At 49.7% G+C, this 11,135-nt stretch overlaps 2 protein-coding genes across 3 annotated transcripts; one reads left to right on the top strand and one right to left on the bottom strand.

Moving 5' to 3' along the window:
• The first annotated feature begins 298 nt into the window (after nt 1-298).
• LOC123049528 (uncharacterized) lies at nt 299-3,387 on the top strand. Its single transcript, XM_044472432.1, has 3 exons — nt 299-468; nt 1,869-2,281; nt 2,574-3,387. The coding sequence occupies exons 1-3, from the start codon at nt 370-372 to the stop codon at nt 2,845-2,847; spliced, it is 786 nt and encodes a 261-aa protein (XP_044328367.1). The 5' UTR covers nt 299-369; the 3' UTR covers nt 2,848-3,387.
• Nucleotides 3,388-4,274: 887 nt separating this feature from the next.
• LOC123049526 (uncharacterized) lies at nt 4,275-10,928 on the bottom strand. 2 transcript variants are annotated; one of them, XM_044472430.1, is made up of 3 exons: nt 10,730-10,928; nt 9,154-9,364; nt 4,275-5,089 (listed from the first exon to the last, which is right to left on the bottom strand). In XM_044472430.1, exons 1-3 carry the CDS (start codon nt 10,831-10,833, stop codon nt 4,481-4,483), a joined length of 924 nt encoding a protein of 307 aa, XP_044328365.1. In that variant the 5' UTR covers nt 10,834-10,928; the 3' UTR covers nt 4,275-4,480. The 2 variants fall into 2 exon arrangements, with proteins under 2 accessions (XP_044328365.1, XP_044328366.1); XM_044472431.1 differs by lacking the exon at nt 10,730-10,928 and adding an exon at nt 9,469-9,845.
• Between the last annotated feature and the right edge of the window lie 207 nt (nt 10,929-11,135).

Here is an 11,135-nt window from a genome sequence, read left to right as displayed (position 1 = left end):
GTTGCAGTGCTCTGCACACTGGGCAGATTGCCTAGTTCGTTCATACGGATATTGAAGTGCTCTGCACTGTGACGTGTCTACCGCCCAAAGTTGCACTGCTATTACGACCATAGTCCCCAAGCCAAGCAACCCACAGCTAGCCTCTTTGAATGCGTCACAACAGCAATGAGACGAAGTGAATGCATGTACAGGGAAAAAGTAATTGTTTTTTCCTTCTTTTTTTTTGAAAAATACACAATTGCACATCCCCCATATAACTCACAGGCGTATGGCTTCAGTTCAGTGTTCCCCCATACATACAAAGAGCACCCACATCCTCTCTACTCTCTAGTGGTGCGGTGCCTCTCCAACCTCGCCGCTTGGTTTCCCATGGCGAACCAGCTGCCGGTGCAGCAGCAGGTCGACCCGCTTGGACATGGAGATCTCAACCAGCATCGCATGTGCGCCCCACGGCAGCAAAACCTGAACGTAAGTTTCTACCTCCTTGCAGAAAATCAGGGTGGAACACGTATTTTCTAGCTATCTCTTTTCCTATATAGGCAAATTTGATAAATTTGACCTATAGAGGAAATCAAATCATAGAATGAACTATTCGTGAAACTATTTCACGCGGCTGACCTTTTTGTGTGATGCCCGACACGAAGGCGCCACACTACACTGTGCAACGCCTCACAGATAGGCGCTACACGGCCAGCGTCGCACCCGTGTGATCAGAAAATTACTAAGTCAGTGTGCAGCGCCTGAGAGCTAGGCGCCACACTATATATGTGTCGCCTGCTTCCTCTTGTCTTGGCTCCGAGCACCGGTCGGCGTTTGGTCCTCCTCACCTCGGTCGTCTGGCCGGCTTCCAGCTGCTCGGCTCGGACGACCTGTGCGTGTCCCGAGTTCTTTCCCACACGTCCGGCCTGGGCAGCGCGCCTGAAACTCAAAAGTAGTATCAGCGAATGCGTATGCCCAGCACCCACATGCATGCGGATCTCTCTCTCTCTCTCTCTGTTTTTCTTTACCACATCACGTTTTCTGCAGTACATATCACTTTTTTTTGGGCGTGTTTTGAGCTTGTTGGAGTTGTGAGCATCTTAGTTTGGAAAAAAATAATTCGGTTTAAAAATAAAAGAAAATTTCGAAGAAAAAAAAGGACGAGTTGTGAGCATCCTCATCACTATGTGGAGAAAAATGCGCACGTACGCCGGTCCTAGATGTACGGCACCACCGCGTACAGCTACAGCATCCCAGCCAGCATTAGAACGGAACTAGCGCTTGGCGTGGTAGTTCTAGCTCGTGCTAGAGGCACAAACCGCGTCGGCGTAGACCGTGCAAGCGAAACGCGATGGTCATGGGGCCACAACACCAGGATGGAGCCCTTGGGCACCACGACGCCGTCCGCGGCGGACTGGTCTCGTGGAGCTTCTCGTTTGCCATGCACCTCGCATCTGATGGAAAGTCCTGGCTCCACTCGTACTCGGTGCTCGTCCGCTCTGCTCCTCATGTTCTCCACTTACTCGTCGATGATTGTGTTCTGTCCATTAGCCCAGCCGGCGGTTCAAGTCGTGCGAGTCACCCACCCCAGACCCCACCGACCCACGCGACGTCGAACGCACCCAAGAGTTAACGCAACGCGATGATCTCGTCCGCCGGAAGATGACGCCCTTCGTGATTGAGCTGAAGGCCTCGCTGGGGTGCTCTTCTCGGACCAGCGCAGGCGTACTCATCGAGCTCAGCCCACGTCTCTGTGCACCTGCTGCAACTCTGAGGCGCTTTTCACTGAATTTAATATCGTACTGAAAATGTGTTCTAATCATAATATACTTGGATTGTACCAATAGACTTCCACATCTCATGTTGTTTTCTAATTCTGTCATGGCCAGAACGTTCCTGTCATCCACCTTGACATTGGACGTCCACCGCATGGAGAAGAAGACGACCTGGCCCAGCGCTATGAGAATTTCGTGCGGATAATCATCCGCCGATTAACAAAGATCTGCCCTGCAACCTATTACGGAAAGCCAATTACGGAATTACCCCATACCCAAATGCAGCGAACCATCCTAGATCCTACTGAGGGTCATAGCTACTTCCGTGTCGTCTTCTTTTCAAGCACCAATGATTATGCGAGAGTGGAATTCCTGATAAGGGACTTTGACCTCTATCTACTGGGATTTAGAAGGCAGCTGGATGGCGAGTGGTCGGCTTGGTTCCGTTTTACTCCTACTCTGGGGTGGCCGTCATTCCCGATGGGCAATGTTGTAAACTATGAGTTTGATGGGGGCCATCAGGACAAGTAAGTCTTCTCCCCTTTTTCAACATGTTTTGTTGAATTCATCACTGTTTCAGTACGTACTTGTGTGTTGAAAATACGAGTAGCGTTTAGGAATACTTTTGGATATCATGCATATACTACTCTGTCTGGAGATAGTTTGAAGTTTGGCAACTCAAGTGTCGTATAGTTTTAAATTCTCAGGTTCCTGTTTAAATCCATAGCTAATTTAAATCCCCAGCTCATTTAGTTTGAACATTTTATATTGATTTTATCTCTTGTGTACTAAGGCTACCAGTACTACTATATGATACAGGGTTGACATGGGTGGTCGCACAACTCTAGAGTTTATCTTCCACACAATTTGGACGTGGCACCCGAATGATATGACAAGCTCAAATCTGAAGCTGGCGCTTCAAAAAGCAATTACGCTTATTTGCGAAGCACTACGATTCCAGTATGTTTTGATGAGCTGGTCAGGAGGATCCAAAATGGAGCGAATCCAACCGCCCTGGACATTGCAGGGCTGCCTAGCTGGAGAGTCTGGAAGCGCATTGGCAGCTGGGGCGTCATGTGTGAAATTGCCTTAGAAGCAGGCCTCAATGGTGGCTTGCTAAGAACCAGAGACAAGATGAGGGATTATGACCGAATCTACCGTATCAACAGCTTCCTGGATATGATGAATGGATTCACAGTTCTGAAGAGGACTGAGAAAGCTCATCTGATCCCGCAAATGCATCAGCGAACCCCGGCCTATGGAATGCCTATTCTTGAACCGGGTTTCATACCGCTGAACCAACAGTACCCCCGGATAACTGGTGAGCAGGGATGGATGGATGGATACTAGCTTGGTCTGTATCTCTTATTGGGCTTAACCCTAGTATTACTGTTTAAGTCGATTTGGATTTGGTGGCTGTGCATGCGGGCCACATGTAAGTGTGTTTAGGACAATTTGACAGGTCGGCCGTGCGCAGGGATGGCTGTGCACGCCGGCTGTATGCTCTGTTTGTCAGCTATGTTGTACTCCTATTAAGACTTGGCAGCTAGGCTGTGGGCAGGGATGCGCGCCGGCTATTTCTCAGTTATGTTGAACTTGTATTCAGACTTATTTTATGTGTTTTATTTTTTATGTTTTTTGAGAATTATCTGTTTGATTTCTGTCTACATCATCATGAGTTTCTTTCCCAATGAATGATTGGATTTGTGCCGGAGGAACTCAAGAGAGAAACCCCCACGGTGGAGGAGACCAGGACGGGCAGCGGCGAGAAGATGCTCACGGTGAACGTGAAGTCATCAGGCAAACTTGGACAGCATGTTTTGGAGTGCCGTATGCATGTAACAGCCGCCTCCCATACCACCGCTTAGGGTGTGTTTGATAGCATTCTCAGTCTAGCTATGCGCAGTCTGGTTGTGGCAATTTGTTGTCCAGATAATGACCTAGCAGGCCGCCCAGATGTTTGGGGAGGATACAGGGCTCCGGTTGTAGATTGTCTAAGCTCCCGGTTCAATTCCAGAATATCCCTTTCAACAAAAGTGATCTTCAAATTGTAAGCATCAAGACCAAAGACAGTAAAAGCAAGGGAACTCCCAGCTTTTCATCTTTGTTTGGCTGTACATACCGCAATCATATAATGAAGGATAGGAGAATGATGAAACCTTATAAATAGGAGGATACAGGGCTCCGGTTGTAGATTGTCTAAGCTCCCGGTTCAATTCCAGAATATCCCTTTCAACAAAAGTGATCTTCAAATGTAAGCATCAAGACCAAAGACAGTAAAAGCAAGGGAACTCCCAGCTTTTCATCTTTGTTTGGCTGTACATACCGCAATCATATAATGAAGGATAGGAGAATGATGAAACCTTATAAATAATACTCCCTCTGTCTCAAAATGTAAGATGTTTTTTTTTTGAACAAGTAAGATGTTTTTTAATAGTGTCAAAAAATGTCTCACATTTTGAGGCAGAGGGAGTAGTATATACGCCGATATTACGATTGTAGCAGTAAATGTGCCAGGGTTTCTGTAAGATAAGTTGAACTCCGCTAGCATACATGGATACTGTTAGAATTAAGCCAACACAGCACCTATGAAAATCTAACTTTATCCATACAGGCAACAATAAGAAATACATACTTTGTTTAGTATGGCACAAAATAGCACTTAAAACGCGACAGCTGTTGCTTAAAGCAGATGGGCTCTAGTAGCAATAACCTTGCCAGGTAAGTTACAGCTGATAAGAGAACAGGGACCAGCTCACAGTGACTTCCATTCTGCAAGAGCCAATTTTAAGCTCAGTATTGGAGCTTGTACCCGATCTCCTGGGTTCAAACACTACTTCATGACTCTTAACATCTTCTCTGCAATGACTCTCCACAACCTGATCCCCATTAATACATTGTGCCATGACAGAAATCCTCAGCAATCCCTCAAGTCCAACAGAAACGACCTTGCATCTAAGCTTGATGTTGCCATCAGCATCAAGAGGCAATCTATCATCTCCACATTCCAGCAACTTGACTTTCAAGCTAGCTATGTCATCGATGCTCGCACAAAATACACCACGAAAACCATCTGGCCATGATCCATCAACGACTTTTACACTGATTGTGGCCTCCACAGATTGGATGATCTCTTTGAATGCCATCTCCAGAGTGCTAAGCCCACTAGTGAAACTTCTATCCAGAAAACCTGTCCTGTATGTCATAATTAGGCGGCTTAAATATTTATCCTCAGATTCAGCAGTGCCCTTCACTTTCAGCTCAATCTCAAAGTACAAAGGATCTGATGTCACCACAACAGCACGGGTTGGACCTGTCAGCGTTAGATAGGGATCCTGCATCACACAATTAATTAAGTATTATGTAAAGTACACCAGTAATTAATAAGAAACATAACCAAACTATTATGGTCTCTGTTGGTAAAAAGACAGGTGGAACATAACTATGGTGACAATGTATGCGTTAGAACTCCAAAAGAGATAAATGTGAGGAAGGTTACGATGATCAGAATATGTAAGAGGCAAGAGCCTACAATCACAGTTTGGCCAGTTAGCAACTTTGTACCTTGGAAGCCCTTCAGACTAAACAAACCAGTCTAAACAAAAAGTAAACATTGAGCAGCACTGAATTGAAAATGCATAGCATAAAGAATGTGAGGTACATTACAGTAATGACGGGACAAAAATATTAGCTTAATGCTCAAGTGACCGGCATAAAAATAATAGTATATTTGTTCAGTTGCACGTATATCCACACTCAGCATGTCTTGTTCAAAATTATTTCTTTGCTAATTCCTTGCATATTGCGCTAGAATATCTTTCAAGCAAAATTTCAAAGGAGTACTGGTAGGAGCTAGGATCCTACCTGGTCTAGGGCGTAGGTTGTACGGGAAGGGGGAGGGTTGACGGAGAAGCGGTCGCGGCTGCCGGCGGCGGGGCGCCGTGGCGCGATGAAGAAGAGGCGGCGGCGGTGCAAGAGGCGACTAGGGTTAGGTCTCCCGGCTCCCTTCGGGAAGCCGAGCAAATAATGATTGCTTCTTGCTTGATTAGATTGATACATCTCCTCCCTTTATATAGAGAGGTTTACTTGATTCCTAATCAAACGATCCTAATAAAGATAAGATAATTGGGCTAAGCCCCTAATAATGATAAGATAACTTGGGCCACAACTCACTGAGCTAAGCCCCTAATATGCCGGTCATAACACTTCTCCCCGCCTGCACAAACAGCTCGTCCTCGAGCTGTAAGGTGGGGAAGCGCTTGCTGAACTCCTCGAGGTGATCAACCAGCGTCAAACACCTTCGCGGCAGCTGGGGCGGCCAGGGCGGCGGCGACGGCGTCCTCCGGAATGTAGTCTGCAGCCTCCAGGTAGAAGAGTCACGGGCAGACGTGGCCGGGAGTGTAGGGCTCGTCGCAGTTGAAGCACAACCCTTGGCGGCGACACTCGAGTAGCTCGGCCGAGGTGAGCCGGCGGAACGGGCGCGCCGTGGTCGCGGCGAGAGGTGCCGCGGAAGCCTGAGCAGGCCGAGCCTGCGTGGGACCATCCGGCCAGGGTAGCGACCCAGCGGCCCGGGACGGTGATTCATGCTAGATGGCCACCGCGCGGCGCTCGAACACGCGGGCGTAGTACATGGCCGTCTGGAGATCCTGGGGTCCCCGAAGCTCCACGTCCACGCGGATGTGATCCGGAAGTCCACCGACGAAGAGGTCAGCCCGCTGTTGCGCCGTCACGCCCGACGCGTGGCATGCTAGGGCCTGGAAACGGTCGGCGAAGTCCTGAACCGTGGAGGTGAAGGGAAGGCGGCCTAGCTCTGCCAGGCGGCTCCCGTGGATCGGTGGCCCAAAACGAAGGAGGCAGAGCTCGCGGAAGCGCTCCCAAGGAGGCATGCTGCCCTCGTCCTGCTCGAGGGCGTAGTACCAGGTCTGTGCCGCGCCGCGGAGGTGGTAAGAGGCGAGCCAGGTACGCTCCGAGGCGAGGGTGCGCTGCCCGCGAAAGAACTGCTCGCACTGGTTGAGCCAGTTGAGGGGGTCCTCCGTGCCATCATAAGTGGCGAAGTCCAGTTTGGCAAACCGCAGCGGTGTCTGAGTCGGAGCGTCGTGGCCGACTGGCTCGGCGGTGCGAAGCAGCGAGGATTGGGGCGCCCGGTCAGCATGGCCGCGGCCCATGGAGTGGCCCGCCGAGCTGGAGGGATCGCCGAACTGCAGAGTGGGTGCCGGCGGGTCTCCAGCCGACGTGTAGACGGGTAGCGGCGATGATCCGGTCAGCCAGGCCGGTATTGGGGACGGTGACGGCGGGAAGCGCACTTGCTGGATCAGTACGCCTCCCTGCGTGGGTGACCGGGGCCCCGTGCTGGGCGGGGCGGGGCCGGCAGCTGCGGCGGTACGGACCCGGGTGGCGTGGGGGGCGCAGCGAGGGCCGGGCCCGGCCACTGTGGCCATTGAGGCGCGGCAGCGGGCGGCGGTGGGGCCGGCAGCTAGGGCTGCGGCTGCCCGGATCCGGGAGGCGTCGGGGGCGCAGCGAGGGCCGGGGCCGGCCACTGTGGCCATTGAGGCGCAGCAGCGGCTGGCGGTGGGGCGGGAGGCGTCGGGGGCGCGGCGAGCGCCGGAGCCGGCCACTGCGGCCAGTGGGGGCGACGGCGGGCGGCGGTTGACCGGGCCAGTGGTGGTGTAGAGGCCCAATGGGCGCCGTGGTGGCCGCGTACCAGGGTAGGGCGGCTGGCCCGGTCGCGGCGGCCGGCTGCAAGGGCGGTGGCTGCCCGTAGGGCCCGGCCAGGTAGAGGCGTACGCCCTGGACGGCGGTGACGAGGTCGTTGAGGATCCCGGTCATCTCCGCCGGCGAGTAGATGGCGACGGCGGTGGAGGGTGGCGGCGTTCGGCCGATGGAGGCACCGGCGGTGGAGTCCAGCGGGGCGGTGGGGAGAGCCAGCGGCGCAGTGGAGAGAGGCAGCGGCGCGGTGGTGACGGGCAGCGGCGGGTTGGGTGGTGGTGCGGAGGTTGTAAGGGGGAGGGTTGACGGAGATGCGATCGCGGCTGCCGGCGGCGGGGCGCCGTGGCGCGATGAAGAAGAGGCGGCGGCGGTGCAAGAGGCGGCTAGGGTTAGGTCTCCCGGCTCCCTTCGGGAAGCCAAGCAAATAATGATTGCTTCTTGCTTGATTAGATTGATACATATCCTCTCCTTATATAGAGAGGTTTACTTGACTCCTAAGCAAACTATCCTAATAACGATAAGATAATTGGGCTAAGCCCCTAATAATGATAAGATAATTTGGGCCACAACTCACTGGGCTAAGCCCCTAATATGCCGGTCATAACAAGAACACAAGACACTACTTACATAAAGAGACAACAAAGAGAATGCTAGTCCGAAACAGAACTGAGGGACAGACGGACAATAGACTACGTAGTGCGGGAGTTGGGAGCACAAGTTAGGGTTGTGAAGTTCTCAAGGGAATAATCAAGAGTTGGTTAAATGTTGCGCTCTTCTATATGACTACTATATACCTGAAAACATGCACTAATTAGATGCACGGAATAATACGCAAATTCAAACTTGTGCATTAACAAAATGCCTGCTCTACTATTGATAAGGGAGTGCTGCAGGATAACAAATCTTATCAGCACTCACAACTTGCATATGCACTTCATGATAAGCACAAAGTGACGGAATATGACCCCAGTTGTAGGCCTAATTCCCATCACAAGGCGTTCGATAAAGCCCCTAAAAAGGACAACATCCGGCTGATCACAATCAAAACTTAAAGAGCTTTAATTTCAATTAATTATGAGATTGTCCATTGCATTCCATTCTAGAGCCATTTATATGGATAAAAAAACATGATTATACACCTCCCAAACGCTCCTTGAAAATTACAAAGATAAAAAACCAACACTTGCATGAACCATTACATAAGGGCAACATTTCTCTACATACACTTTTAAAATCAATTTGATAAGTTCAGAATAAATTATTAATATTGATAGTAAACTATTAATTGTTCTAACAAGACATTTTGGTCAGTGAAAATACAAAACAATTTGTAGTGGCGGTGGTGAATTGAATAATTTTAGAAAAAATAAAGTTTGGCTGGCTTGGAGGCTTTCATGTGACATGAGCTCCTTTGCTTATATGTTGGAAGCTCTTTTTTCCTTCATGAAGAAATGCCATAAACATTTGGCATTGAAATTTCGCACAAACAAGAAATTACAATCAAACTTGCATATTTATTCTTATATGAACAACAAAGCCTTCACACTGGATCGTTGCATTTTTCTTAGAAGCATCTATAATTGGCATAACTGTAAGTACTTATAACCATTGTACTAAGGATCGATGTGTTACTTCTTACTGATATAGTCCATGAAAAAGATTGATTTTGAGACAGATACTAACAGTGACGAACCTCTTGGCTGATGGTCTGGCAGTTATCCCTGTCGCGGGAGAAGATCATGTTGCGTTTGTGATCCACCACATCACGTACGGAAAAGAACCCATACACATCCAGTGGCCACTGTAAGCTCTCGTTAATTTTTGCAACTTTGACTGAAAAGAACTGCAGCGTATTCTTGGTTGAGCCATCGCCAGAGAAGGTGAAACGCATGGGGGGATAGTTGCTGCATCAATGACATGTCACAATGTCAGTAAGGACGGATGGGGAGGAAAATAATACTGCAAATGAAATCAAAGCGCGTGTAGGCAGAGAGGTTACGCTACTCACTCTCATCCTCAAATTTACCAAAATAGCCGTCTTCGCCCCAAACCCTCGTCCAGAAACCACGAAACTGTTCAAAGGGATCCTCGGGTTCCCCCATTTTCTCTACGAGACTCCTCCCATCTCTTCAACAAATTCCTTCGCGGCCTTTATCATCGCCGCTTTCTTTGCCTTCTCCGCCTCCTCCTCCTTCTCCTTCTTTGCCATCCGCTCCTCCATCACCGCCTCACGTTTCTCCCTCTCCTCCATCCGCTTGTCACGCATCGCCTTCTCCACCGCCTCCATCTCGCCACCCGACGAATGCATCGCCCTCTTCGTAGCCCAGATGGCAGGCACCTTCACCACCGCCGCCGCCGCCACCTCTCTCTTTCTGGTTTGGTGTACGCGAGAAGGAACCGTAGACGACGATCGGGTTGGGTTTGGGTTGCGAAGTTGATAAAAAAAAGGAGCAATACCTGAGGCCCAGAGAATCGGATGTGTCGGGCTTCTTTTCTCGGCCCATGCGCTATAATTTAACAACGACCAAAAGAAAAGCACCGGGGCCTACCGGTTTTTTCCTCTGTGAAGAGAGAACGAAAGGCCGAGGCAGGCCCTAGAAAAAGAGGGGGGGGGGGGGGGGGGGGGGGGGGGATGGTTTTCCGTTTTGTTCTTTCATAAAAAGTATTTCATTTTCCTTCAAAAAAAGTATTTCATTTGTCTCAAAAAAAAGTATTTCATTCTTTTAGGGGACATTTTCTTTTCATTTGGTGAAAGTACTGCCTGCAATGGTGAAAGTGTAAAGATGACTTTGGATGCTTTTTTTTGGAAAACTTCCGATCTATTCATCTTCAATCATGGTAGTACAATAAACACTAGAAATATGTATCTATATCTATACCTAATATTAAAATACGGAGGCTTTCATAGTTCTTCATACGTCACCCCTTTATATCCATTAATTTTATGTTAACCATAAGGATTGACGGCTGAGATTTAAAGTAGATGTAAATAACAGTTTGAAAAAAAAGCTTCTCTCATGATACGAGAACCTGTGCGCACGCAAGGAAAGGAAACCTACCAGCTAGCTTGGGTCTCGCTCAGCCTTCCTAGATCGTCGCACATCCCGTTTTCTCTACTATATAAAAAAGGGCAAGCCCGAATCGATAGCTAGCCACGCACACAATCTCTCTCTCTTAGAAAAAAGAGCAGCCACGTACACGATCTCTCAGCTTTTTTTCCCACGAAAGCCCCAATGAGGCTACCGCACGAGCAAGCCCAACCAGCATACCTGCCCCAAAGAAATCTGGACGGGGGGACGCCGGTGGGATCATGCGGCCGCCCAGCTCCAGCACGACGCCACTGATCACCAAGCTCCAACTCAAAGGATTCCATTGCCAGGTGATATCGAGACGAGCTTGAGCTCTGGAATGGAGTAAAAGCGGATGAGAAGAGCACGTAGACTTGTAGCAATGGAAGTGTTCAAGAACTTGCCGCCGCCGTTCAGGACATTGTGGTCGTGACGCAGCATGTGAACGAAGTTGGCCATGATATAGACGAGCGTGAGGTTTACGAAGTTTCGCCCTAGGTCGTCGCCATGCTCCACTCGCTCGGCGGCTTCAGCGTATGCCAGGTTATCGTCCTTTGAGTTGCGCAACTGCAACGCCCGCCATACATGATCGGGCACAACGATGATT

Source organism: Triticum aestivum, chromosome 2D, assembly GCF_018294505.1.
Source record: "Triticum aestivum cultivar Chinese Spring chromosome 2D, IWGSC CS RefSeq v2.1, whole genome shotgun sequence".
Classification (NCBI taxonomy): domain Eukaryota; kingdom Viridiplantae; phylum Streptophyta; class Magnoliopsida; order Poales; family Poaceae; genus Triticum; species Triticum aestivum.
The sequence above is the reverse complement of the archived record's forward strand: the minus strand, read 5'-3'. Positions and strand labels throughout refer to the sequence as shown.

What these genes read in the sequence shown, in the direction of transcription:
- LOC123049528 (XM_044472432.1), top strand. Translation starts at nt 370, where the DNA reads ATGGCGAACCAGCTGCCGGTGCAGCAGCAGGTCGACCCGCTTGGACAT. An exon ending in CACGGCAGCAAAACCTGAAC is followed by an intron (nt 469 to 1,868) that starts GTAAGTTTCTAC and finishes TGTCATGGCCAG; the next exon opens with AACGTTCCTGTCATCCACCT. An exon ending in GATGGGGGCCATCAGGACAA is followed by an intron (nt 2,282 to 2,573) that starts GTAAGTCTTCTC and finishes TATATGATACAG; the next exon opens with GGTTGACATGGGTGGTCGCA.
- LOC123049526 (XM_044472430.1), bottom strand. Translation starts at nt 10,833, where the DNA reads ATGGAATCCTTTGAGTTGGAGCTTGGTGATCAGTGGCGTCGTGCTGGA. An exon ending in TCCAGATTTCTTTGGGGCAG is followed by an intron (nt 9,365 to 10,729) that starts GTATGCTGGTTG and finishes TCATTGATGCAG; the next exon opens with CAACTATCCCCCCATGCGTT. An exon ending in GCCAGACCATCAGCCAAGAG is followed by an intron (nt 5,090 to 9,153) that starts GTTCGTCACTGT and finishes TGTGTGATGCAG; the next exon opens with GATCCCTATCTAACGCTGAC.